Below are 27,717 nucleotides of genomic sequence, written 5' to 3'. Positions count from 1 at the left end.
CTTTTGGGTGAACGTTGTCCTGTACCAGGGCACGCAGTTTAGCAAGTGAAGTGTAGGCTATATTTTAGCTCTCACTTGCCTTTTAGGCTGAATGTCATTGTACAATGAACAACCTGCACAACCATACATGGCTGTTCTGATCTTTAGACCATAGAAGGGGCTGGAAGCTAATGACCATTGGAGAAGGAGGGTAAGAGTTCTCCTCCCAGTAATCCATGAGATTAGCTCTCCACAAACCTTGAGGTGATAAAGCATCCTTCTTCATCTCCTCCCTCTCTGCCCACATGTGCCCCGCCCCCCATTCATTCACACAGAGGCTGACATCAGAATACCCTGGGTGTGAGGGGATACAGCAGGCCTTGTCTATTTCTCTGAAATACCCAGAGTTTGGGAGATGATAGAACTGTGGCGAGCAGAATGGGAGGGCATGATTTCTAGGTTTTCCCTAACACATAATGAACATTAAATTATGATGCTCCTCACCACAGAAGACCAGGGCCAGAGCAAGTCTGACTTCCTGACCATGGTTTGGGACAGTGAAGGGAAAATGGGAATGGGAGCTTCTTAATCCTCACTGTGTGGCCCAAATGCGTAGCTCCCTATACAGAGTCTCACCACCCCTTTAGGTAGATACTTCCTTTGTGAAACAGAAGGGAAGAAAAATGCAGACATTTCCTGTTCTCTGGAGGTGGGTGGGATAGAGTGGAAGGCAGGCACCCTCCCAATGGGCACATGCATTAAGGCTCACTCCCACAAATAGCCCCTTCAGCCACCAGAGGGGCTGCTGCCTAGAAGCTAAGACCAGGCCTGACTTGCGGGTGATCTGGTGAGGGCTTTGGTTCTCTCCTCTGTAAGGTGAGAAATATGGATGGCCTGAATTTTAAGCTCCTCACATCTCTGCCATACTTTGGTTCGCACGTCTAGGGGGTTCTATTCACTCCCCCTCCAGTCTAGACTGACCAGAAATGGCTTATTCTCACCTCTATCCCAGGAGCCTGCGCGCCAAAGACCAACCTCCCTTCTCACAACTGTGCTTAGGGTCGGCCTCCATTGCTCTTGGTGATAAAGAGCAGCTGGAGCTCCAGCTGGGAGTTTAGGTCCTGTGGCCTTGAGACTCGGGAACAAAGGCTGAGCTGCGTGGGGAAGGGACTTTTCCTGAATGTAAGGGGAGGGGGAGCCCTTGGGGCTGTTTGTGCCTATACCTCTCTGTGGAGCAGGCTGTTCCTCTTCTTCCTACAGATCTGGGGGGAGGAAAGGGGTCCTGTCTTTTCCTCTGAGGCTGATGACTTCACCTCCTTCCCTGCGTCTTCCTCAAGTTAGGATCTCTACCCCTTCCCCAGCTGCTCCCCGGGTCTGAATCTCCTTCCCTCTCTCTTCCTTTATTCTTCTTGGGATTGGGGTCTTTATACCCCTCCCTCTGTCTAAGCCTTGCCTCTCTATTCCTTTTTAGGCCTGGCCTCCTAGCCCTGGTAGAAGGGTCTGCATTCTTCTCCTTCTTTCTCTTCTTAAGGCCACATTCCCTCCCCCAACCCTTTCCAGCTCCCCCTCCTTCCGCCCCGAGGCATTGTGGGAGGAAACAAGATGTGGGGCGAGAGAGGCGCGGGGAGAAGCCCGCAGTGCGGGGCCGGGCGGGCGCAGCCAATGGGGAGGGCGGACGGCGGCGCGCGCGGCGGGGGGGCGGGGGCGGGGCGCTATTTCAGTGGGGGCCGCGCGTCGGCCGCGCTCAGCGGCAGAGCGGAGCGGAGCTGTGAGACGCCATCGCGGAGCAGGCGGGCGGGTCGGCGGGCGAGAGGCGGAGCGCGGGCGGCCGGGGAAGCTCGAAGGGCCGACGGCGACGGCGAGCGTTCGGCCCGGGGCTGCGGGAACCGGAGACCGCGGCGGCGGCGGCTGCTGCCGGAGGAGCCGAGGGGACACCGCCCCTGCCCGCGCCCTGCCTCAGGCCATCGCTGCTCCCCCGGGGCCCCGCGCAGACTAGCCTCCGTGAAGGTGAGCGGTGGGTGGGGGCGTCCCCGGGGCGGCGGCCCGCACCTGTCGCGTGTAGGCCCACGCGCCGGGCCCAGCCCCGAGGCCCGGAGCAGGGCTGGCCTCGGCGTGACGCCCCCGGCGCCCCTCCTTCCCGGGGCTGCGCCACCCGGTGTCCTGGCGACCCCTGGGCGCGGCTGGAGGCCCTGGGCTGCGGAGGTGCGGCTCCCCGCCTCCTCCCCGCCCCCCACCCCTACAGTCTCTGCGCTGCGTGGAGGCCTCTGGTGTTTGGGGCCGAGGGAGAGGGGGTGGAGAGGGCTCGGGCGTGACGCGGCGCCTCCTGCCGCCGCCGCCGCCACCCTCTGGGGCGTCCTTCCTGCAGCGAGGACGCCCAGTCACTCCGGCGCTGCTCTAGGCCGGGCGGGGGAGGGCGGCTGACCGGCCGGGGCGGAGGTGGGGGGAGGATGCTTTCTCCTTCCCCAGGTGCTGGCCTTTGGGGACCGCCGCTCTCTGGAGGATGGCACGGTGGAGGGATAAGCCCCCTTGGAGATCTCAAGGGAGGAAATACAAGCGTTTGTGTGTGTTGGGGGCTGGGGAGGGTAGGGTGGTCTGTCTTTCGGAGGCTTAGCCTTTTCTGTTGCAAAACCGGGGTTAGAGGATGGGGTGCTGTCCTGGAGTGCCCTCTTCGCTTTTCACAGGATCCCCTGGCTCTTGACTGAGGCAGCTGGCCTGGGGCCTTCTGGTCATTCTTCTGTCTGAAGGCCCAGGTCCCCCTTTTTTTTCTCAGGAGGGAGGGGTTAGGCCGGGCACCTCCCTGTCCTTTTCTCATTGGCACCTTGGACAGGGCAGGTTGGGGCTAGGCCTCCCCTCTCAGACGCCTGGGGGGCCAGGGGTGAAGAATCGTAGCATTGTAGTCACAAGACCCAACGTTATGTAACTGCAGGCTCTCTCCTACTAGAGAGTAAGGTGGCTTTTAATTATTGTGATAAAGTTGTTCCTTTGGACTTTGGTGATGAGGCAGTGGAGCAGGTGAGTTTGCTGGGAAAACCGGTGCCAATTTCATGCTTTAACTTCGCAGTCTCTAACCAGGCCCCACCCCCACCCTAGCATTTGTAAACAGTGCCCCCTTCTGAGTGGTAACCTGGCATAGGGTACCAGGTGACACTAGTTTTCTTCAAATATAAAGAGCCTTATAGTATCAGAACATTCTTCCTCTGCTGCTGTTGTATATCTGCTCAAACTCCTTGAAGTTGCCCCATATCATATTTCAACCATTGGTTTTTAAAACGAAGATGTTTTGCCCAAGGTCATGTAGCTCGTCAGGCCTTGAACAGGGTTCTCCGGACCTTTCCTCAGCACCAGGTGGTGCACACAGACTCCTTGAGGCTCTTTTTCTTTCGGGTGTGGGGCAGAGGATGCTGGTCCACTAACCCTTTGCTCTGCCAGTCTCTGCTGAAGTGGAACCAGCCCTGCTTAGTTTGAAAGTGCCAGACAGAGGTGGCCTTGGGTGCGGTCAAGGGCTGTGTGGCTGGCAGCTGGCATGTATGCTTTCTTTGCATCTGGTGCAGGCTGAAGAAGTAATCATGAGTTCTGCTTTCCCTTTCAGTTCACCCAGCTCACAGGCTAGTGTGGACTCAGAGATCAGGGTGGCCTGATACCATATCAGGGTATCATTCCCATATCAAGGTATCATTCCCAGGGGTCTCTCTTTGAGCGGGCAGCTCCCCCCACCCCCGCCTTAATATCAGACAGGGCTGGAATGATGACATCTTTTGTCCACTGGGTTGGATGACAAAATTCCTCTTTGGGGGGGGGGGGTCAGTGTGATGGGACTGTGGTCAAGGACAAGATTGGATTTTGCAGCTCATCTCTGTTCTTGCATCTCACCTCACATGGTATAGACTGCCAGCTGGATCCTGACTAGTTTTATCGGGGTTCCTGTCATTCTAGGAATGGACCATGCAAGGTGTATCCCAGAACTCTGGTTGCTGTAGGATGAATGCCATGGCTTAGATAGCAGAGATATGAAAAAAGACTGTTAATAATTTCTTGCCTTTTGTTAGCTCTATCACTATCACTGGGCATTGACAACCTTTTTCTGTGAAAGACCAGGTAGCAAATATTTTAGGCTTTATAGGCCATGCATTCTCTTGCAACTAACTACTCCATTCTGCCATTGTAGCCTGTTTCTGTAAAACTTTATTTACAGAAACAGATGGTGGGCTGAATCTGGCCGACAGACCCCAGTGTAGACTGTCCTTGTTTGCAGGTGTTCTCATATTAACCTTAATTAATCCTTATAGAGGATAGAGAGCTATCCTCATTGCTAAAATGGAAGTAATAAATGCAGTAAGGCTAAGTGACTTGTCCTTAGACTACAAGACTTCATAGTCAGGACCAGAAGTCAGGCCTACTGATTCCTAGTCCCATCTTGTTTCCACTATGATACCAATGATGCAATAATGGTCATTAAATTAAGAATTTATTGTGTTCAGGTGTTAATGCCACCTAGTTTACCCTTGATAACCCTGAGTCTCCATTTTAAGATGATGGTATGAAAGCACAGAGGTTAAGTAACTTGCCCAAGGACACAGCTAGTAGGTTATAGATATGTTGTAATGTCTTGGCAATTGATGCTTTTGAAAATATCAGAAATAAATTTAAAGTTAGAAAAGCCTCATTTTACAAATGATTAAAAACTGATGGCTAATTATGTCTTTTTTACTATCTACCTTGTATTTCCCAGGCTTGGGAACCATGTCTTTGCTTAAAGCTTAGGACCTCCTTCTCCTAATTAATACCTCATGTCTTTGTTTTCTGTTGCCCTCACTCTCTGTACTCCGCTCTCCCACTGAGGCTCCACATTCAGCTGCTAATGCTCATTGCTTAGCGCATGGGGCTGTCAGCTTCACCTCTCTGCTTCTTCTGCAGTGTCACGATGTCTGACCGGAAGGCAGTGATCAAGAACGCAGACATGTCTGAGGACATGCAACAGGATGCCGTTGACTGCGCCACGCAGGCTATGGAGAAGTACAACATAGAGAAGGACATTGCTGCCTATATCAAGAAGGTGCGCCCAGAGAGCTGTGCCTTTTAGCCAGGGATGGGGATGGGCAGCTGAGCTGGGGACTTAGAAAGGCAGGTATAACCCATGTAAACAAAACCCAGGAGATTGCAAAGTAGACAAATTAGGGAATGATTCTTACTAAAGCCTTCACCTTAGGAATTCTTAACAGGAACTCTGCCAAAGTGTGCGTGTGTGTGTGTGTGTGTGTGTATAGATAGTTATGTGATAATAGATACTTTATAGATAATTATTGCAAGGCATTGGGGAGAGAAACTTGGGATCAAATATGACCCCATTAATTCAGAAGTATTCAAAATGTAGATAAGATAAGATCATACACAAATTTTCAGGGAACTGCATCATTTAAAGTGAGATATCCCTATAATAATCCCTATCATGTGGTGGTTTCTTTTTCTTTTAGAAAGGACACAGGTACTATATCATCTCTTTCTCCTCACCTTCTTAAGAAAAGGGTGGGCTTGAATATATAATATTGGATGAGCAATATGGGCAATAGGTTTAGTCCCTGAAAAATTCCTGAGTGAATGAGTGAATGGATATGGTTAACATGGTGAAGAAGCAGCTGAGCTAGAAGTGAGAAGTGGTACCCAGGGTCTCTGATTTTGTTTAGAATCTATGTCCATTGGTGACATAATCCAGTCTTTGGTATTTTCAACTCTTATATCCCAAAAAGGATGTCTAAGTATAGTGGTATTCTGGTCCATAGAGGTGGTAGGGTATCCTTAAGTTTTCCAGAGTTTTGCTTCTCTATGCAGGTAAAGAGGAAACTCTGGAGTCCTGAGAGACTTTCTGTGTAAGGAGCCAATGGGTGCAGACCCAGCAAGGCTGCTGGGGGTGCTAGCTCCTTGCTGAGTGATGGCCTTATCTGTCCCGTACAGGGAATCTGGAATTATGGACTTTGAGGGTCAGGAGAATCCTTAGATTATATCTGTCCCAGGTTCCTTGTTTTGCTGATTGAGAAAATAAGACCCAGGGAAGTGACTATGGCTCTCCTATCTTACACAGAGTAAGAGTTAGCATTAAGTCTAGATTTGGTGATCCATGCCCTTTCTACTGTTCCCTAATACCTCTTGGAGTCCTGTGGTATAGGGGCTGTGAGGAGTCCAAACAAGTTGTATATTGAGTGCCTAGGGGACAGTCCCAGGGTTGGCAGCTTTGCTAGGCCCATGGTGGAGGGCTGCTGCATGGCAGGGTGCATCTACTCAGCCATCTGTTTCTTGCTGCATGCATGGAATGACCGGGAATTGCCTGTCTGATTAGGTCATAAGGATTTCCTAGGTTGCTTTGGTGCTGAACTTGTGCCCTTGAGAGACGTGAAGGAAATTGCCTTGATCTCATGGTCGATGTCCTTGTTCTGCATCTTACAGCCCACACGGTGTCTGGCACATAGGAATGGGTTTAATGTTGACTTACAAAGAACTGCTTCCTGGTACTCCTGACTTTGGCTGTAGGGTCTTGCTTCTTGGCATTTGGAAATGCTGGTTTAATAATGTGGGAGGCAATGGGTGTCCAGTCAGGGAGGCTCTTCTGTTTTCCACATGCTGCGTGACTCTGGAGTGGTCGTTTATGCCTCTGGCTTCCCTGCCTCCTTTGCTAAAGAATCACAGGGTGGGCTATGGAGTAGGGTAGCTAGGAGGAGGGGAGATGATCAGGGTGTAAAGTGCTAGAGAGAAATAACAGAGCCTTTGCAGTGTTCCATTATTAATGAAGGAAGGAGTGTCCTAGCCAGCCTTAACCTGAGCTCCTGAGGTTTGGGGAGCTGAGGCCATGGGCTTGGGGTAGGTGGGGGATGATAACTAAATTAATCAGATTCCTATTCTGATTTCTCATCTTCCAGCTGTCCTAATCACCTTTCTTCTCTCCCTTTTATTCTTCTTTTAGGAATTTGACAAGAAATATAACCCTACCTGGCATTGTATCGTGGGCCGAAATTTTGGCAGCTATGTTACACACGAGACAAAGCACTTCATCTATTTTTACTTGGGTCAAGTTGCAATCCTCCTCTTCAAGTCAGGCTAGGTGGCCACAGTGAAGGTGTCAGTGGCGGCGGCAGCGATGGCAAGCAGGCGGCGTTGCTGGGACTGTTTTGCACTGGGGCCAGCATCAGGATGTCCTCTCCAATGGCTGTGCTACTGCATGGACTGTATACTCGATTTCATGTGTATGTCGCAGTAAACAAAACCAAACTTCTTTCTGTTTAGTTGCCTGGGGAAGAAGGCTGCTTTACGTTTATTTTTCAAGACTTAAAATTTTTTTCTTTGGTTGTATTGCACTAGAAAGTCTCTCCCACTCCTCCCTCTTCTCTTTCTCTCCCTATATAAAATAAAAAGCCCTCCACAAAGTCTGTAAGCCTAGGAGGGCTGGGGAAGGAAATTGGTTTCTGGAGGTGGAAGTAAATGTAGCAGCCTCCTCCTGGCAGCGGATGCTGCTTTGGGAGGGCCAGGGGGGCTGCAGGGGGGCGGCATTAGGATTGGCAGGGAGAGAGGGATAGGAAGGAGGTAGGGGGATTGATCTAGTACCAGGGAGAATATTCCACTGAACTGTGATTTCACGGCTTGGGGCAAAGGGTGGGGTGGGGGGTGGATTCTTTAAGGGGCCCTGAGACGTGTTTGTCTGTGGTGTGTGGGAGTGGGGAGCAGACTTGTCTTGCTGTCTTTGTCAGAAGAGTTTCTAAGTAAGGGCTGTGTCTTTGTGGATTACCTTCTTTTATTCTTCCTGATGGAGCTCCTGCTAGGAGGATGTTGGAGGTAGGATTAGCTTGATTTTTTTTCCGATTCATTCTTCTCTCCTTCTGTCTGCTCCCTGCTTAGCCCTTGGTTTTCTCATTCCTCTGGAGTTCTCTTAGAGCAGCCCCTGTTAGTTGGCTGGCAAGGGAATTTCTGGTGACTGTAGTACCTTAGTTAAGTCTTAGCAATCAAACCAAATCAATGTCTCCCTTGATTCTCCTCTGTGTATATGTATGTATGTGTGTGTGTGTCTTGGTTTGGGGTAGAGGGGAGGGAGGGGCAGGACAGTGTGGAATCTCTAGGGTGTATGGGTAGATAGGCTGCACAGTTAGTTCTAATTGGGCCTTTATGTTAAAAAATCTCTGGGGCTGAAGATAGTTGTCAACTCCCCAGGCCATCTGGCCCAGACACTGCTTGCTCTATGGCTATCTGCTCCCCAGAAGGCTTTGGGAGGATTATCCATGAGGAGATGGCTATGATGCCATCTGCCCTGGAACTGGTTCTCCATGGAGAGGGAAAGTGACGTTGTGGGTGGTTGCAGCCTCTTGTGGGAGGTAGGGATAGAAGTGATAAAGGGCTGTGAGGACCTTTGGGGGAACTTTGGAGGGGATTAGTCTTGCAGTGGTGAAGCTGGGTATCAGGCGATGGAGCAGGGCCGCTAGTGGCAGGAGATTCCAAGGAGAGTGTGGGGGGAAATCTTGTCTGTTGATCAAACAGGGTTGGTGGAGGGAGGGCAGTCATTGCTGACTGAGCTGCTGATTCTTGTAAATCGCATTTAAAACTCTCATGTGTAGGGTTGACACTATGGGAGGGGGGTGGTTGGGATCCAGCTCATTCTTTTTTCTTTTTTTTTCTAAGTCCATCCTTGGGGCTGGTGGGGAGGCAGGAGAATGCCCCCTCCCTAAGCCTTTAGTGTGTGCCGAGTTTTCTTTTTGATGCTGACAGGGGAGGGTGGGTACGGGGATGGTGAGTGAGTTCCCTATATCAAACCCTTCGGTGGGCACAAGATTGAGTGCTTGGTTTTAGGTTTTGTTTTTTTATGATTGTCCAGATCTGTGTTTCCCCCTGCCTTCCCAGACTTGTGTGGCCAGTTGGAAATGTCTGGTTTGTGTTCATCTCTCCCTCATTTCTGGAGCAGGGGCTGAGACCCCACCACATCTTCTATGCTCTGCATCCATGCCTCTTTTGGACATTAAAGGTCGATTGATGCACTTCTGAGCTGTTTGGGTTTTTTTTTTGGGGGGGGGAATGGTGGGTAAAAGGGTTGCCCTGGTGGCAGTGATGCCACATGGGTAGGGGTAGAGGGTATCTAGGGTGGAATAGAATTGGGGCTGAAGAGTTAAGACCAGGCGGAGAGACTGATTGGCCCGAATTAGGTCTTAGTTGTAGGGTCTAGTCTGTGGCCCCTTAATGGCATGGGGCGGGTGGGGGAAGGACTAACCAGTAGTACTCACCCACAGGGCTTTCTAGGTATCTTGGTGGAGATGGCCAGATGAGCCACTTTTTGGGTCTTTGGTGTAGTAGATGTTGCCTCCCCAGTTTCCAGCCCCAGGTCCAGATGGCGGTTTCCAGCTGCTGTCTTAGACCTGAGGAGCTTCTTAGCTTCTTAGAACTTTTGGCCAAAGCTCATAGCCCTCCTACTCCTTATTCTATGCTTCCCTGAGACCTGGACACTGTCTATTAGCTAAATGCTGCTCTAGCCACTTAGAAATGGAAAAGTAGGGGATCTTTAGAAAAGTGGAAACACTTTTGGGGGAACGTGAGTGATTCCCCAACTCCTAGGTTGTCCTGGTTGTTCCACATGGGGTCTCCTGCTCCCACACACCTGAAGAAATCAGCAATACTTCTGAAAGGATCTGCCCACCCCGAATGCCAAGCAATTATTAACAATCCTCGTGGAAGTGTCAGGGAACAGAAGTGCTTCGTACTCTTTTCTGTTGCTTCTTACTCAAAAACATGCCGAGTTTTTGTGTATGTGCGCCTAGGATGCTGTCACACAGAACAACACAAGTTCTGTGTTTCCAAGGTGTACAACCTTCTAATCAAAGCAGGTCTACACATTGAAAAGCTTTTTCCAATGGTGATAATGTACAATCAAGGAAATAAACTGGGTAATGAGCTATTAATTATTAGAGATAGGTAGATTGAATTCCCTCAGCTAGGAAGTTGGTGGGCTGGATCTTGGAGAAGGCTCTGTCGCTGGGGGCAGTGAGGTCCTAAGGGGCTGTCAAACCCCAAATTCTGTTCTGGCCTTTGGTGTGATGAGTAATTTGACAGCTGGAGCACTGAGGGATGAGCGAGGCCGTGGTCCACATTTTGTCTGTGATGGGTGTCTCTAGGGCCCAAACCCCACCCCCTTCCTGCCCTGGTGGGAGAGGCAGTCCAGCTGGCATCTGTGGACAACACATCCCTGCACAGGTAGGTACACTGTGCATCTGGAAGGCTAATCCTGCAACACTTTGTGGTGAGGATGACCCTGTGGGGCACAGGAAGGGCAGGATGGGAGGATGGGTTACAGAGGGAACTGTGGAAGGCAGATGGACATTGTGGCATAGAGGAAAGCAGCCACTGTCAGAACTGGGGCCAGGCAAAGAGTGGATTGTCCATCTTCTTCTACCTCTTTTATCCTGTTCAATCTCTGAGGCCTTTGGCTGGACCTAACTGAAAGGCAGATGGCAAGGCTGAGCAATCTGTAAGGGTCAATCCCCTCTCAGGGAACAGAATGGAGAATAAATCGAAGGGGGACAAACCAAACCAACATGGTAGGGAGTTGTCTCTGTTGCCATGGATATGTGTGTCTGTCTCTAGAACTCTAGTGTCCACAGGCCTAGGCCTAAGAGGCCTTAACTCTCCCCTCACTTCCTTCATGTCTTTACTCAGACATCCTGTTACCCATCAGAAGGGCCTTCTGACATCCTATATGAAATTGCATTCTCCACCCCCCCACCCCCCACTTCACTACTAACCTTATTACCCAGTTTAATTCAGCACAGAACCTGCCAATGCTTGACATGCATGCTGTTTACTTGTTGGTCTCCCACAACTAGAATATAAACTCTGACAGCAGAGCCATTTTCCCTTTTCTTCACTGCCTTCTTCGAGCACACACAACAGCACTTGTCCTGGAGTAAGTGCTTGATAAATGGTGGTGGTTCACATGAAAAAGGAAGAGTGTAAGCGAGCCTTAGGGCAGCTCTCCTGCCCTAGGACAGCCCGGCCTTTCCTGAAGAGACTTCTGTCTGGCTTCATGCCCTCTTGCTGCCCAACCTGTGCATCGTCCTGCTGCCTGGAGAGGAGTGAGTGTGTCACTCCCCAAGTGTGCTCAAGCTTCAGCCCTTTGTGCCTGCCAGCTATGGAAGAATGAAAGCATGTGTTCATAAAGTGCATTTTAAAGCATTTCAGTTTCTGTCCCAGATACCCCTGAGCAACCCTCTGGGCTGGACCCAGCAGTCGTTAGGTGCGTTTTTGGATAAGACTGAATCAGGGTGGGTGACTTGCCGAAGCCTGTGTAACTTCGTGGTGGCGTCACTGGAGTCCAGGCGCTGTGACCCATAAGGCTGGACTGGGTTTGACAGCAGTGGTCTCGCTGATATTCTTTGAGGTTTAGGCCCAGCTCTCTGAGTTTAGGAGTAAATCCCTGGTTGCACTGCTATTCCCTTTCCCAGGCTCTGCTTCAGCAAGGGCGGGGAACTATCCTCCCTTCTCGCTCCTCCCATATACTAAAGATTGAGGAGCTGCTCCTCCCTCCTTGAGGTCTCACCTAGTAAGTCTTCTGGACTTAGGAGAAAAAACAGAATCCCAGAGTCCTGACCTCTTAGGCCTCCCCTGAACTAAAGGTACAGCTTCCCTACCATCCTGGTAACAAAGAGTGGCCCATATCACCTGTTGCAGAGGTCAAGTGTACCTGTATGAATATCTTTGTGATGTAATGGGCCTGGTGTCTAGATCCACGTACAGGCATAGTCCTATGCATAGACAGCTGCTGTGCCAATATAGACAGGTTCATAAGGAAAGATCAAAACCCAGGTCCCTGTGCCTCTCCTTCCTTGCTTTGTCTAAAAGGTGTGCAGTGCTTGTGGTGAGGCTGCTAGACATTGTTCTCTTGAGTTTCCAGAGAGAGGCCAAACATGCAAAAACAGTGTGGTAGTGTGGGTTGAACCCAGTTCTAGAATCAGAAGATCTAGGGTTGAGTCCCAGCTCAAGTCCACTCTGAGGCTCAATTTCTTCATCTGAAAATGGGGATGATACCTATCTACCCTAAAGTATATGACATGTATGCAAAAGTGCTTTGAGAGTGGAAAGCAATGATGAGGAGGACACTGATTATTAGGCTCTGTGACAATAAAGCTTGGGGAAAGAATAAAGGATTCTGGGAAGTCAGGGCCTTCAAATGACCCCTCACACCTTGTACCAGCCTTTCCCTTCATGTCCAAATATACCTGTATTATAGAGAAGGAAATTAAGGACCAGACAAGGAAAGAAACTGACCTAACATCACATGGATGTTTGGGACAATTGGGATGCTGACTCCCAGGCCAGTTCTGATGTAAACATCAGAACATCTCTTGGGGCATGTTTGATTATTTACTTATTTAAAATGTCTTATTGAGAGACAGAGCTTGAGCGGGGGAGGAGCAGAGAGAGACGGAGACAGAGGATCCAAAGCAGGCTCTGTGCTGACAGCAGAGAGCCCGATGTGGGACTGGAACCCATGAACTGCAAGACCATAACCTGAGCCAAAGTTGGACACTTAACCGACTGAACCACCCAGGCGCCCCTTGAAGCATCTTTTATTTTTTTAATGTCAGTTTACTTTTCTATTTTTTTAAAAATCTGTATTGAAATTGCCAATTTTTTTCTGTAAGGGTCAGATAGTAAATATTTTAGGCTTCATGGGCCATATGACATTGTATACGTAGTTGTCACAACTGCTGAACTCTGCCATTGTAGCATGGAAGTGGCTGTGGGCAATATGTAAACAAACGAGCATGGATGTCTTCCAATAAAACCAAACAGGCAGCGGGCCAGATTTGACCTGTAGACCATAGTTTGCCCAACCCTGATTTATTTTTTCTAATGTTTATTTATTTATTGAGAGAGAAAGAGAGCATGAGCAGATGAGAGTCAGAGAGAGAGGGGGAGAGAGAATCCCAAGCAGGCTCCATGCTGTCAGCACAGAGCCCGACATGGGGTCTGAACTCACAAACCACAAGATCATGACCTGAGCCAAAGTCAGACGCTTAAGGACTGATCCACCCAGGCACCCCTGCTAACCCCTAATTTAGATAGATTAACATGATTCAATATTCCAAAGTAGAAAAAGTGGAAATTCTCCCTCCCACTTCTGTCCCCGAGCATTGACTGGGTTTCCCTCCTTAGAAACAATTAACGTTATGAGATTTGTGTTTCCTTTCAGATACAGTTGATAAAAAGTGTATTTTTAAGTGGCTGTACAATATTCCGATGTGTTGCATGTAGTTTAATAAGCATGAAAGGACTAGGACTCCTGAAGACATGTCCTGAAAGAGAACACTCTTCTACGTGTATTGTCCTGACTTGCCCAATGGACTCCTTCATCAGGATAATCTTTTGAACAACTAGGATTTGCCTGGGAGTTTTGGGGATCATACCTGATGAATATGCTGGGCGATCCCTTTTGGGTCAAAAACAACTCTGACTCTTGGGAGTGCGATATTTTTTTTAGGTGGTTTGTGTACCAGTTTCACCAGTAAAACATAACCAGTAGGAAGGATATCTATTTGTTCTATCTATCTATCTATCTATCTATCTATCTATCTAATCTATCTATCTAGTTTCTTACTAGGAATTGGTTTACTTACTTGTGGGGGACAGGTAGGCCAGTCTGGAATATAGTTCAGGCTGTAAGGAAGGTCAGACTGGAAGCTCAGGCAGGAGGTAACACTGAAGTCCACAGGTAGAATTCTTTAGGGAAACTTCAGGCCTTTCAGCTGATTGGAAGTTGGTCCACCCAGATTATCCAGGATAATCTCCTTTACATAAAGTTAACTGATTGTAGACATTAATCACACCTACAAAATAATTTCACAGTAATATCTAGATTAGTATTTGGTTGAATATCTAGGTACTAGAGCCTAGCCAAGTTAACACAAGAAACTGATAATCTCAGTCCACATCTGGTCAACTCAGCACCATATGCCTCTCCTTAAACTATACTTAATCTCTAGGGCCACCTGGGTGGCTCAGTTGGTTAAGTGTCTGACCCTTGATTTGGGCTCAGGTCATGTTGTCACTGTTCATGAGATCGAGCCCTGCATAGGGCTCTGTGCTGACATTGAGGAGACTGCTTAGGATTTCTCTCTCCCTCTCTCTTTGTGTGCCCAAGAGATAAATAAACATTAAAAAAAACTATACTTAATCTCCAAATAAAAACAATAACAAGTCATATTTCCACATAACATTATACAATTATCCTGTGTACAAAATAAAATGTGCTAACCCTTTCCCCAGAAGAGGATGCAAAGTCTTTGGGTGATGTTCATTCTTCTTCTTGATAATCCTGTAACTTCAATAATTTAATGTAAAGTTAGCTATTATTAATATGTTTTATGTAAAAATATGAGAGGGATAAGAGAAGAAGAAACACACAAAAATAAATACATGTATTTTTAAATAAAATAAGGAATAAATAGTCATAATAATTATAGTCCCCATTTCTGCAATTGGTCAGGTGGTTGTAGCCCCAAAACCTTCATTCTTGAAGGGTCTGTGCCATTAGAAGTTTTGCCTAAAATTGGGTTGTTATAGTTTCCCATAGGTTTTAATCACGGGACCTGGGAGTACTAAGAGATGCCTTAAGGGCTATGTTATATCCAGACATACTTTTCTTTACCTCCATTGTATGGTAAATGCCCAATTTCCCCTCGGGGGTCAGAATCAATCACCCCAGCTAGTACAGTAACTCCCTACTTGGTCTGTTAATTCAGAGGAATGAGGAGCCCAAAGTGGCAGTTCTAATTCAATGGAACCATTGTGTCTTCTGGTGAAAGTGTTCTTCCATTTGGAATAAAGCATATCTTTATAGATAGAGCATACGGTTGCAAGGATGGGAAGCAAAAATTTTGCTAGTGGATCACTGGGGGTACAGTGAGTGATAACATTCTATTTCCAATCCTTAATTCCTGGAATCATGAGTCCTAGCTGTGGGAGAAACCGCCATACCTGGATCGCTGATTTCGAACATATGCGGTCTCTGAAGTACATTGCTACAGTCCTGCAAAGCATTGTCACCTAGCTGGTGCTGTAACTAGATCTTCAAAAGGCTATTCAACCTTCCTATCAAGCCAGCTATTTCAGGGTGATGGGGTAACATAGTGAGACGAGTAAATTCCATGGACATAGACCCACTGCTGCACTTCATTTCCTGTGAAGTGAATTCTTTGATTAGAAGCAATGCTGTGTGGAATACCATGACGGTGGATAAGGCATTCTGGAAGTCCACAGAGGGTAGTTTTGGCAGAAGTGTTATATACAAGGAAAGCAAATCCATATCCAGATTAAGTGTCTGTTCCAGTAAGAGCAAAGCACTATCCCTTCCATGATGGAAGTAATCCAATGTAATCAACCTGCCATGAGGTAGCTGGCTGATCACCCCAGGGAATGGTGCCGGCTCTCAGTATTGGTCTCTACTACTGGCAGGTTAGGCACTCAGCATTGGCTGCAGCCAGGTTGGCCGTGGTGGGTGGAAGTCCATGTTAGCCCATGCATAACCTCCAACCCTGCCATCTGGCTGTTATGTTCATAAACCATATGAGTATACATATCATATATCAATATATCAATATAGATATCTATGTATAGATATCTATATCTATATATCTATAGATATATCTATCTACCTATATATATATCTATGTATCTATAGATATATCTATCTACCTATATATATATCTATATATCTATAGATATCTATAGATATGAGATAGATATAGTATCTAGATATCTATAGATATCTATAGATATGAGATAGATATAGATATGACATAGATATAGATATAGATATCTATATATCTATATATCTCATATCTATATCTCATATATAGATATAGATATCTATATCTGTATCTCCTATACAGAACCATTATCATATATATGATACATACAGATATATAATTATTGATAATATAGGATCAATAGGACAATAATATATGATCCTAATAGACATATTGGATATATATACTATAAAAATATAAAATGTATTATATATTATAAAAAATATACATACAAAGAGATTTTATTGCAAGTACTTGGCTTATATGATTGTGAGGGTCGAGTAGGCAAGTTTGAGGTCAAGTAGACTGGCAGACTGGGGCTCTGGCAGGACCTGAAGCTACAGTCCACGGGCAGAATTTCTTCTTCCTCAGGAAAACTTCAGTTCTGTTCTTAAGGCTTTTCAGCTGATTACATCAGGCCCTCCGTATTAGCCAGGATAATCTCCTTCCATAAAATCAACTAATTGTAGATGTTAATCTTATCTCCAAAACACCTTTCCTGCAATACTGGGATTAGTGCTTGATTGAATAATTAACTATATGGTCTACCTGAATTGACACATAGAACACCATCACAGTTTGCAAACTGTATATGTGAAAGTTATACCTTCTCATAGAGGAATCCAAACGTACAAAGAGGCAAATCATTCTTTTAAATGTTTGTTTATTTATTTATTTATTTATTTATTTATTTATTTTATTATTATTTTTTTTTTAATTTTTTTTTCCCAACGTTTATTTATTTTTGGGACAGAGAGAGACAGAGCATGAACGGGGCAGGGGCAGAGAGAGAGGGAGACACAGAATGGGAAGCAGGCTCCAGGCTCTGAGCCATCAGCCCAGAGCCCGACGCGGGGCTCAAACTCACAGACCGCGAGATCGTGACCTGGCTGAAGTCGGACGCTTAACCGACTGCGCCACCCAGGCGCCCCTATTTATTTATTTTGAGAGAGAGAGCACGCAAGCAGGGGAGGGGCAGAGAGAGAGAGAGAGAGAGAGAGAGAGAGAGAGAATCCCAAGCAGACTCCACAATCAGCACTGGAGCCCGACGTGGGGCTCGATCTCATGACTGTGAGATCATGAGCCCAAGATCATGATCTAGCTGATATCAAGTCAGACAATTAATTGACTGGGCCATCCATGTGCCCTAGAGGCAAGTCAGTTTTAAAAGCAGCTTTAGGGGCGCCTGGGTGGCGCAGTCGGTTAAGCGTCCGACTTCAGCCAGGTCACGATCTCGCGGTCCGTGAGTTCGAGCCCCGCGTCGGGCTCTGGGCTGATGGCTCAGAGCCTGGAGCCTGTTTCCGATTCTGTGTCTCCCTCTCTCTCTGCCCCTCCCCCGTTCATGCTCTGTCTCTTCTGTCCCAAAAATAAAATAAACGTTGAAAAAAAAAAATTAAAAGCAGCTTTATTGAAGTGTTATTGATATACACTAAATTGCACATATTTAAAGTGTACAATTTGAAAAGTTTTGACATATGTATACGCCATTAAAACTATCACCACAATCAAGATATCAAACATTCCTATGAAACCCAAAAGTCTTCTCATGACCCTCTGGAACCCTCTCTCTCCCTTTCCTGCCTCCTTCCAGCCCCAGGAAACCACTGATCTACTTTTCATCAACGTAGATGAGTTTGCACTTTCCGGAGCTTTTTAAAAATGGAATCATATGGTATGTATTCTTTTTTTTTTTTGGTTTAGTTTCTTCCACTCAACATAATTATTTTGAGATTTATCCATGCTGCTCTTCTGTGTAGCATAGTTTATTCTTTTTTTATTGTTGAGTAGTCCTACTATATAGATATACCAAAGTGTATTTATCCATCCTCCAAATCAGGGACATTTAAAATTCCATTTTGGCAATTATGAATAGAGCCTCATAAACATTTGTATACAGGTTTTTGTGTTAATGTAGGTTTTTATTTTATTTGGGTAAGTAACTAGGAGTAGGATTGCTGGATTTTATGGTAAGCATATGTTTAACCTTAAAAGAAACTGATGAACTATTTTCCAAAGGGACCACGCCATTTTACATTCCTACCAGCAGTGTGTGAGATTTTCAGTTGCTCCCTATCCTGTTAACACTTGCTATTGTCACTTTTTCTTTTTATATTTAACTTTTCAAAAGGTATGTAGCAGTATCTCATTGTAGTTTTAACTTACATTTCCCTAACGATGTTGAGCACCTTCTCACATGATTGTTACATATATATCTTTGCTCATCTTTTTATTGGGTTGTTTGTTTTTCTCATTGTTGAGTTTTAAGAATTCCTTCTATGTTCTAGATATGAGTCTGTTATCAAATATATGATTTTCAAGTATGGTCTTTCAGTCTGTGCCTTGGCTTTTCATTCTCTTAATTGTCTTCTACAAAGTAAACATGAAGTCTAATTTATTTCTTTTTTTGCATTGTGCTTTTGGTGAATCTAAGAACACTTTGATAACCCAAAGTAACAAAGGTTTCTTCCTCCTTTTTTCTAAGTTTTAAAGTTTTACATTTTAAATTTAGATCCATCATACATTTGGAGTTAATTTTTGTGTATGATGTGAGGTATGGATCATGGTTTGCTTCTTCTCTCTTCTCTCCCCTCACTTCCCCTTTGCATATTGTCGTGTCTTCCAATTGTTTCCACATCATTTTTGAAAAGATTCTCCATCTCCTGTTCAGTTGCCTTTGTACCTTTGTAAAAATTCAATTGGCCATATTTGTGTGTTTCTGGACTTTCTATTCCGTTCCATCCATCCGTGTGTCTTTCTATTTGCCGATACCATACCATAGCTTTATAGTAAGTCTTGAATTTGGGTAATGAAATCCTCCAAGTTTATTCTTTTTTTTTTTCAAAATTATTTTGGCTATTCTAGTGTCTTTGCCTTTGCATATAAATTTAAGAATTGTTTTATTAATATTTACAAAATATCTTTCTGATATTTTGGATTGGATTGCTTTGAATTTATAAATCAATTTGGAGACAATTGACAGCTTAACATAATTGAGTTTACTGAGTCATGATCATAGTCTTTCTTTTTTTGTCTTTTTGATTTTTTCTATGACTGTTCTGCACATATTTTGTTACATTGATATCTAAGTATTTCCTTTTTCTGTGCTATTGTAATAGTATTGTTTTTAAACATTTATGTTTCCAATTGTTCAATGTTGTTATATAGAAATGTGATTGACTTTGTATCCTGTGACTTTGCTAAACTCATTTTTAAGTTCTAGGACCTTCTTTGTATATTCCATGGCATTTTCTATTATCTGTGAATGGAAACAGTTTTATTTTTTCCTTTCCTTTCTGTATGCTTTTTTTTTCTCTTTTCTGCAGTATATATTGAGGACTTCTAGTATATATTGAGTAGGAACAGTAAGAGTGAACATCTGGGCTCCTTCTGGATCTAGAAAGCATTCAATATTCAATCTTTTACTGTAAAGTATGATATTAACTATAGGATTTTTTGTTTTGTTTTGTTTTTATAGATGACCTTTATCAGGTTAAGGATTTTCCCTTTTATTCCTAGTTTCTGAGAGTTTTTGTAGACATAGACATAAATAAATTTCTATTTATTTATTTATTTATTTATTTATTTATTTATTTATTTAGAATCCCAAGCAGGCGCCATGCCTTTGGCACAGAGTCTGACATGGGGCTTGATCTCAGGTCATGAGATCATGACTGAGCAGAAATCCACAGTCAGCTGCTTAACCCACTGAGCCAGCCAGGCACCCCTCTGAGAGTTTTTACATTGAATAAATGTTGAAATTTGCCAAATGCTTTTTCCACACCTGTTGAGATGATCCTGTGGTTTTTCTTTTTTACTCTATTAGTATAAGGGATTACATTGATTGATTTTTGAGTTTTAAACCAAACTTGCGTTACTAGATAGAATAAATGCTGCTTGGACATGATGATTATGTTTTTTATACATTGTTGAATTTTATATGCTAAAATTTTGTTAAGAAGTTCTGCACTTATGGGGTGTCTGGCTGGCCTAGTCAGAAGAACATGCAACCCTTGATCTCGGGGTTGTGAATTCAAGCCCCATGTTTGGTGTAGAGATTACTTAAAAAAAAATCTTAAAAAAAAAGTTTTGTGCATATTTTCAGGAGGGGTATTGGCCTGTAGTTTTCTTTCCTTGTGATATCTTCACTTGGTTTTGTCATCAGAATCATGTTAGCTTCATAAAATGGGTTAGGAACTATTTCCTCCTCTTTAATTTTCTGCAAGTGTGAAGAATAGTTATTTCTTTCTTAAATGTTTGATAGAAATCATCAGTGAATCCATCAGTGTCTGGAATTTTCTTGTACATAGGTTTTTAACTGCAAATTCAATTTCTTTCTTTTAAGTTTATGTATTTATTTTGAGAAAGAGAGAGAGAGAGAGAGAGAGAGAGAGAGAGAATGAACAGGGGAGGGGCAGAGATAGAGAATCTGAAGCAGGCTCCACACTGTCAGCACAGAGCCCACTGTGGGACTTGAACCCACTAACCATGAGATCATGACCTGAGCCAAAATCAAGAGTCAGTCGTTTAATCTGACTGAGCCACCCAGGCACCCCTATCATTTTATTCTCATAGAATCTATATAGCAATGTCATTTGTCACCCCTACTATTGGTAATTTTTGTTTTCTCTCTTTTTATCCTGATTAGTTTGGCTGGAAGTTTATCAACATTATTGATACTATCAAGAAACAACATTTTGGGGGCACCTGGGTGACTCTGTTAAGTGTCTGACTCTTGATTTTGGCTCAGGTCATGATCTCACAGTTCGGGAGATTGAGCCCTGCATCAGGTTCCATGCTGACAGCAAGGAGCCTGCTTGGGATTCTTCTCTCCCTCTTTCTGCCCCTCCCCTGCTCATATTCTCTCTCTCTCTCTCAAAATAAATAAATAAACTTCAAAAAAAAAAAAAGAAAGAAAGAAAAAGAAGAATCAGATTTTGTTTGCATTTATTTTTCTCAAGTTTTATGTTTTCTATTTTATTTATTTCTGCTTCAATCTTTCTTATTTTCTTTTTCTGCTTACTTTGTGATCAATTTACTGTTCTTATTTTTGTGGAAACTGAGGTTATTGTTTGAAATCTTTCTCTTTTTCTCATATAGGCACTTAGTGCTATACATTTTCCTCTACGCTTTAGCTGCATCCACAAATTTTGATAGGTTGTATTTTGATTTTCATTCAGTGAAAATTACTTTCTAATTTCTTTTTTATTTTTCTTTGACCTATGTATTATTTAAAGTAAATTAGGGGCACCTGGGTGGCTCAGTCAGGTAAGCTTCTGACTCTTGATTTTGACTCAGGCCATGATCTCGAGGTTTGTGAGTTCAAGCCCCGCTCTTGTGATTCTCTCTCTCCCCCTCTCTCTCTGCCCTGCCCCGTTTGTCTCTCTCTCTCAAAATAAATAAATAATCATTTAATAAACAAACAAATAAATAAATAAAATTAGTTTCCAAATATTTGGGGATTTTCAGGTTATCTTTATGTTATTGACTTGTTAATTCTATTGTAGTTAGATAATATATTTTTATGATTTGAATCCTTTAAAATTTATTTAGATTTGCTTTATGGCCCAGACTATGGTCTACCATGATAAATTTTCATATGCATTGAAAACTAATGCATATTGTACTGTTACTGGGCATTGGGCCAATTTGATCCATCTAGTCTTCTCTATCCTTACTGGTCTCTGTCCACTTGTTCTCTAAATTATTGATAGAGGAGTTTTGAAAATTCCAACTATAATTATGGACTTTTCTATTTTTCCTTAAATTTCTAGCATTTTTTGCTTCATATATTTTGAAGCTCTTCTTAAATGTTTAAGATTATTATATCCTTTTGATGAACTGATTTATTTATCATTATGAAATGATTCTCTTTATCCCTGGTAATAGTCTTTGCTTGAAATCGATTGTGTCCTCAGCTTTCTTTGGATTAGAATTAGCATGGTATATCTTTTCCCCACCCTTTTTATTTTAACCTATCTGTGTTTTTATATTTAAGTGGATTTCTTGTAAGCAGCATATAGTTGGGGCTTACTTTCCTTTTTTTTTTTTTTTTTTCCAATTGAGGTATAATTTATATGTAACATTGTATAAGTTTAAAGTATACAATATGTTGATTTGAAACATTTATATATTGCAATATGCTAACCACCATAGCTTAGCTCTAACACCTCTATTATTTCATATAATTATTTCTTTTTTTGTGGTGAGAACAATTAAGATCTAGTCTCTTAGAGACTTTGAAGTTTATAATACAGTAATAATCACTCTGCTATGCATTAGACCTCCAAAACTTATTTATCTTCTATTTGCATTCATATTTTTATTTGCTAAATGTGGCAACCCTCAATGGAGAGGAACTGAGGTCCCCTGCCAACAGCTAGCACTGACTCTTCATGTATGTGAGTGAGACATTTGGGAAGCCCCACTCACACCTTCAGATGACTACAATCCTTGCCAGTATCTTGACTGCAACCTCATGAGAGAATCTGAATCAGAACCAACTAGCTAAATCACTCCAGAGTTCCTGATTCTTAGACACTGTGTGAAATAGTAAACATTTATTATTGTTTTAAGTCACTAGATTTTGGAGTAATTTATTTCACAGTGATAGACAAGTAATACGGGTACATATATATTTGTGCAGAGAAAAGTTTGGATAAACTTTAATCCTCTAGGGAGGGAATTGGCTTGGCTGGAGTATAAGGCAATTTTAATCTTATCTATAATTTTTTAATGTTTTATTTATTTTTGAGAGAGAGAGGGAGAGAGAGCATGAGCGGGAGAGGGGCAGAAGAGGGGGGGACAGAAGATCCGAAGTGGGCTCTGCACTGACAGCAGAGAGACAGATGCAGGGCTCCAACTCACACACCAGGAAAGCATGACCTGAGCTGAAGTCGGATGCTCAACCGACTGAGCCACCCAGGTGCCCCTTATCTCTAATTTTTAAGAAGGAGAATGTAGAGGGGGTCTGGGTGGCTCAGTTGGTTAAGTGGTCGACTTCGGCTCAGGTCATGATCTCGCAGTCCGTCAGTTCGAGCCCCGTGTCGGGCTCTGCGCTGGCAGCTCAGAGCCTGGAGCCTGTTTCAGATTCTGTGTCTCCCTCTCTCTGACCCTCCCCTGTTCATGCTCTGTCTCTCCCTGTCTCAAAAATAAATAAAACGTTAAAAAAATTAAAAAAAAGAGAGAAGGAGAATGTAGGATGGAAAAATATGTGCTTTGTAAATATTAATTAAAAGAATCTCTATTAAGCAGTAACAAATGTTGGTGAGGATGTGGAGAAAAAGGAACGCTTGTGGACTGTTGGTGGAAATGTAAATTGGTACAGCCACTGTGGAAAACAATATGGAGATTCCTCAAAGAATTAAAATTAGAAATATTACATGATCCAGTAATTCTCCTACTGAGCATACCCAAAGAAAAGGAAAACACTAATTTAAAAGTATATATGCATCTCTATGTTTATCGCAACATTATTTACAATAGCCAAGGTATGGTAGCAATACATTGTCCATTGGGTAAGGTTAATGGATAAGGAAGATTAAATATATATATATATATATATATATATATATATATATATATACATATATATATGAATATATATATACATATACATATATATGAATATATATACATATATATGAATATATGTACATATATATATATATGTAATATTGTGCAGCCATGAAAAGGATGAGATCTTGCCATATGTGACAACATGGATAGACTTGGGGTATTAGGTTAACTGAAATAAGTCATTGAGAAAGACAAATGCCATATGATTTCACTTACATGTACAACCTAAAAAACAAAACACGAATAAACAAACAGAAAGCAGAACCAGACCTATAAATTGATGGTTGCCAGAGGGAAAGGGTAGGAGGTGGGCAAAATGGGTGAAGGGGAATGGAAGATGCAGCATTCCAGTTATGGAATGAATAGGTCATTATTCATAAGGTACAGAATAGGGAATATAGTCACTGTTGTAATAGCATTGTGTGGTGACAGATGGGAGCTACACTTGTGGTGAGCACAGCTAAATGTGTAGGGAAGTTGAATCACTATCTTGTACACCTGAAGCTAATGTAACACTGTGTGTCAACTATACTGAAATTTAAAAATTTGTAAAAATAAAAGAACGTCCATTACCTTATGTATAGATAAAGAAAAGTGTTGTATTCATCCAATGGAACATTTTTTTGGCCATAAAAAGGAACGGAGTACTGACTCATGCTTATAATATGGAAAAACCCTGTAAACGTTATGCTAAATGAAAAAGACCGGACACAAAAGGTCAAATAAAACCTTTAATAATACTAGTAAGATAATAAATACTTATTGTTTTGGGCCACTAAGGCCTGGGAGGAATTTGTTACATTAGCAATAGATCGCTAATGCAGTGGTTTTGTAAGAATTAATATGAATAAGGGGATGTATGTGAAATGTCTAACATATAGAAGGCCACCATAACAAATGGTGGCTAGTATTACTGGGAAAAATGTCCTCCAGCTCCAGAGATTATCTCTTGTAGGCAACCAGGGGTGAGAAGAAGAGTGGGGCCAGGGCCTCAGCCCTTGCCCCAGCTGGGCATAGCCCCCTCTGGTCACTCTCTGCCTGCCCTCATCCTTTATCTATATCCACCTCCTGTTTAGGGTACTATCACTTTGTCTGTTGAATAGAGTTTTATAAACACAGTTATACAATATGTAGCTAGTATTAACTAATAGTTATCCATATAACTAATATATATTCATTATATAAATATTCCTTAGTATTTATATGACTGGAGGGCAAAGCCTTGTCTTGTTTACTTCTGCACATCCAACACAGTGCCCTGCACACAGCAATGAATATTTGTGAAAAGAACAAATGAAGAATAACATGGGAAGTAGCTATCGAACTGAAAAAGAATGAGCCACATGTATTGACCTAGCTCACTCCTGGGAATCTATCAGAAAGTGGGTGTAGGGAGAAAGCCATATATCCGAAGATGATTATTGCAACATTGCTTGTAATGGTCAAGAAGAAAACCTTGGAAACAACCAGACTGTCCATCTTTAGAGGAGTGGGTGCATATATTGTGTTACATCCATACTTTGGGATGTTATGCAGCAATTCAGAAAGGATGAGTTGAGGGTCTGTCCACTGACTTGATGTCAGGTGACATGAGCAAGTGGCAGAGACATGCTTATGGCATGGTCTTATGTTGTCACACAAACTAGGCCAAAGTACCCTCTAAACAGGGTATGCGTGTCTGGACACAGCTATGTGAGTGTGGAGTTGAGAATAGAGGGCCATGTCCAAACTGCTAGTATTGAGCAAAGTTGGGAAGGGATTAATTACTTTTTTAAGTATGTGATTGTCTCACTAGATGTAATAAACATGAGTAATTTTTGTCATTTTTTAAGGAAAAATTCTGAAGGAAACCAATGGAAAATTTGGGCCTAACTGTCCACCTCTCAGTTGCCTGGAGGGGGGTCCCAGATCAGTGAGTTAGGTGAGGGGAATGTGGACTCACTTCACCCTCAATTTTTTTTTAAATTTTTTAATGTTTATTTATTTTTGAGACAGAGAGAGACAGAGCATGAACGGGGGAGGGTCAGAGAGAGGGAGACACAGAATCTGAAACAGGCTCCAGGCTCTGAGCTGTCAGCTCAGAGCCTGACGCGGGGCTCGAACTCACGGACTGCGAGATCATGACCTGAGCCGAATTCGGATGCTTAACCAACTGAGCCACCCAGGTGCTCCACTTCACCCTCAATTTTGAGGCCGCCACACTCTTGCCTTTGTGTTTAAACCAGGGAGAATTGCCAATCTCTCACAGGAAACCCCTTTTTAGCCTCAAAGCCAACATCTTCTGGCAGAGAAAGACTCAGAGAGAAGGGACTGCCTTTCTCCCAGCCAACATCGGGCCTGGGAGTGAACTCTTCCTGTTCTCTAGGGAGAGGTCTCCTTCCTACCCAGAGGAAGAATGTCTGTGGCTACAGCCCCCTTCATAAGGGAAGGGAGAACAGCCAGTGTTTCTCCAACCTGATTTTGTGCACAGTCCTTTTAAAGGGGGAAAAAAAAAATCCCAACACTCCCAGTGTTGACTAATTTTGTTATAATATTACTTAATATGTATAAGCATAAAACCAGGTATAAATGTATGCTTATAGCTCTTATGTGACCATGAAACTAAAAGCAAATGGGCAAATTAAATACCAACAAAATTGCAAAAACCTATAAAACTCAAGTGAACGACATTAATGGCAATTTGTTTTCTTTCTGTATCTAAGTCACACTTGCTGCCAGGAACATGTATCTGCCAGCCACAGCACGGGGTCTTTTAACTAGCATGCTGTTCTGGGGTGGGCCAGGAGGATCCCTCGTCTCTTCCTCCACTTGGTTTGACGTGAACCCTTACAAATCCTCCCTTCTAACAGTGCTTCTTGGGGTCATTTGACTTTCCCGTGGTTTGAGTGCATTTTCCTCTCATTGGCTCTGAATAATGACAGTAGCCACAGCTACCAGAGGCATTGAAATGGGGAGGCAGCTCTTAGTTTTACTCTCTGTCTCAAAAATAAACAAACATTTAAAAAAAAGGGAGGGGGCGCCTGGGTGGCTCAGTCGGTTAAGCGTCGGACTTCAGCTCAGGTCATGATCTCACCATCCGTGAGTCTGAGCCCCGCGTCGGGCTCTATGCTGACAGCTCAGGGCCTGGAGCCTGCTTCTGAATCTGTGTATCCCTCTCTCTCTCTGTCCCTCCCCCGCTCATGCTCCATCTCTGTCTCAAAAACAAATAAACATTAAAAAAAATTTTTTTAAGTGGACACTCAGCGTTCATTAAAAAAAAGGAAGTTATCGTTGACACAATATGGATGGGCCCTGAGGGGATTGTTCTATGCGAAATAAGTCAAACAGAGAAACACAAATACTACCTCATTTACATGTGGAATTTAAAAGCATCAAAGTCATAGGATGGAGTAGAAGGGTGGTGGCCAGGGGCTGGGGTGTGGGGGAGATAGAAGATGTTAATCAGAGGCTACAAACTGTGGGTTATAAGATAAGAAAGTTCCAGGGATCTGATGTGCAGCATGGTGACTACAGGTGACAATACTGTATACTTGGAAGTTGCTATGGGAGTAGAGCTTTAATGTTGCCACCATAACGACAACAAATGGTAATTGTGCTAGGTGAAGAGTGTATTAACTAAGCTCATGGTGGGAAACATTTCACATTAAATACGTGAAACAAATTATCCCATGTTACATTGTCACAAAGTTACTTATACAATGTTATATGTTAAACCTATACAATGTTTTGTCAAGTGTATCTCAGTAAAGCTGGGGAAAAAAAAAGATCAAATGAAAACATAAAGGAAAAAAATTATTCTAGTGAGTTCTAACCCCAAGGGCACTTGAGCTAAACTGATTTAGGGGAAGAGGGGCAGACTCAGAGGCTGTGGACCCCAACTTCCGATCTGCTCCTCAGCAGTCATGTGTACTTGGGCAATCTTGCTGAGTCTCAATTTCTTCATCTGCAAGATAGAGCTAATAATGCTTACTCCTTAGGGTTCCTATGAGGATGTAAATAAATGAGTGTATATGAAAGTGCTTGACGAATTAGCAAGAACAGTAGAAATATCAACTATTATTCTTAGTTGCGGGCCACACTGTGCTTTGGAGTTACCTGGTGATTTGGCCAGATCCCTTATGGTTGCTTCAGTTCTCTCACCTGTAAAGTGGGGATTAAAAACTACCACCTTGCCGCATAAGTAATGAGATAGGCAAAGGCACTTTATCTATTAATTCAGCAGATGTTTGGGGAGAATCTGCTTTGTGCCAGGCACATTGTTCTTCTTCCCATCTCTCTCTGGGCCTCATTTTGCATCTAGAGGACTGAATGCTCTTTTTTTTTTTTTTTTTAATTA

At 43.5% G+C, this 27,717-nt stretch overlaps 1 protein-coding gene across 1 annotated transcript; it reads left to right on the top strand.

Moving 5' to 3' along the window:
• Positions 1–1,862: 1,862 nt before the first annotated feature.
• Positions 1,863–8,987, top strand: DYNLL2 (dynein light chain LC8-type 2). The gene is made up of 3 exons (XM_045488260.1): positions 1,863–1,986; positions 4,894–5,032; positions 6,932–8,987. The coding sequence occupies exons 2-3, from the start codon at positions 4,901–4,903 to the stop codon at positions 7,067–7,069; spliced, it is 270 nt and encodes an 89-aa protein (XP_045344216.1). The 5' UTR covers positions 1,863–1,986; positions 4,894–4,900; the 3' UTR covers positions 7,070–8,987.
• Positions 8,988–27,717: the final 18,730 nt, after the last annotated feature.

This window comes from Leopardus geoffroyi, chromosome E1 (genome assembly GCF_018350155.1).
Source record: "Leopardus geoffroyi isolate Oge1 chromosome E1, O.geoffroyi_Oge1_pat1.0, whole genome shotgun sequence".
NCBI lineage: Eukaryota > Metazoa > Chordata > Mammalia > Carnivora > Felidae > Leopardus > Leopardus geoffroyi.
Note: the sequence above shows the minus strand (reverse complement) of the source record. Positions and strands in the feature narration are given on the sequence as shown.

What these genes read in the sequence shown, in the direction of transcription:
- DYNLL2 (XM_045488260.1), top strand. Translation starts at nt 4,901, where the DNA reads ATGTCTGACCGGAAGGCAGTGATCAAGAACGCAGACATGTCTGAGGAC. An exon ending in TTGCTGCCTATATCAAGAAG is followed by an intron (nt 5,033 to 6,931) that starts GTGCGCCCAGAG and finishes TTCTTCTTTTAG; the next exon opens with GAATTTGACAAGAAATATAA.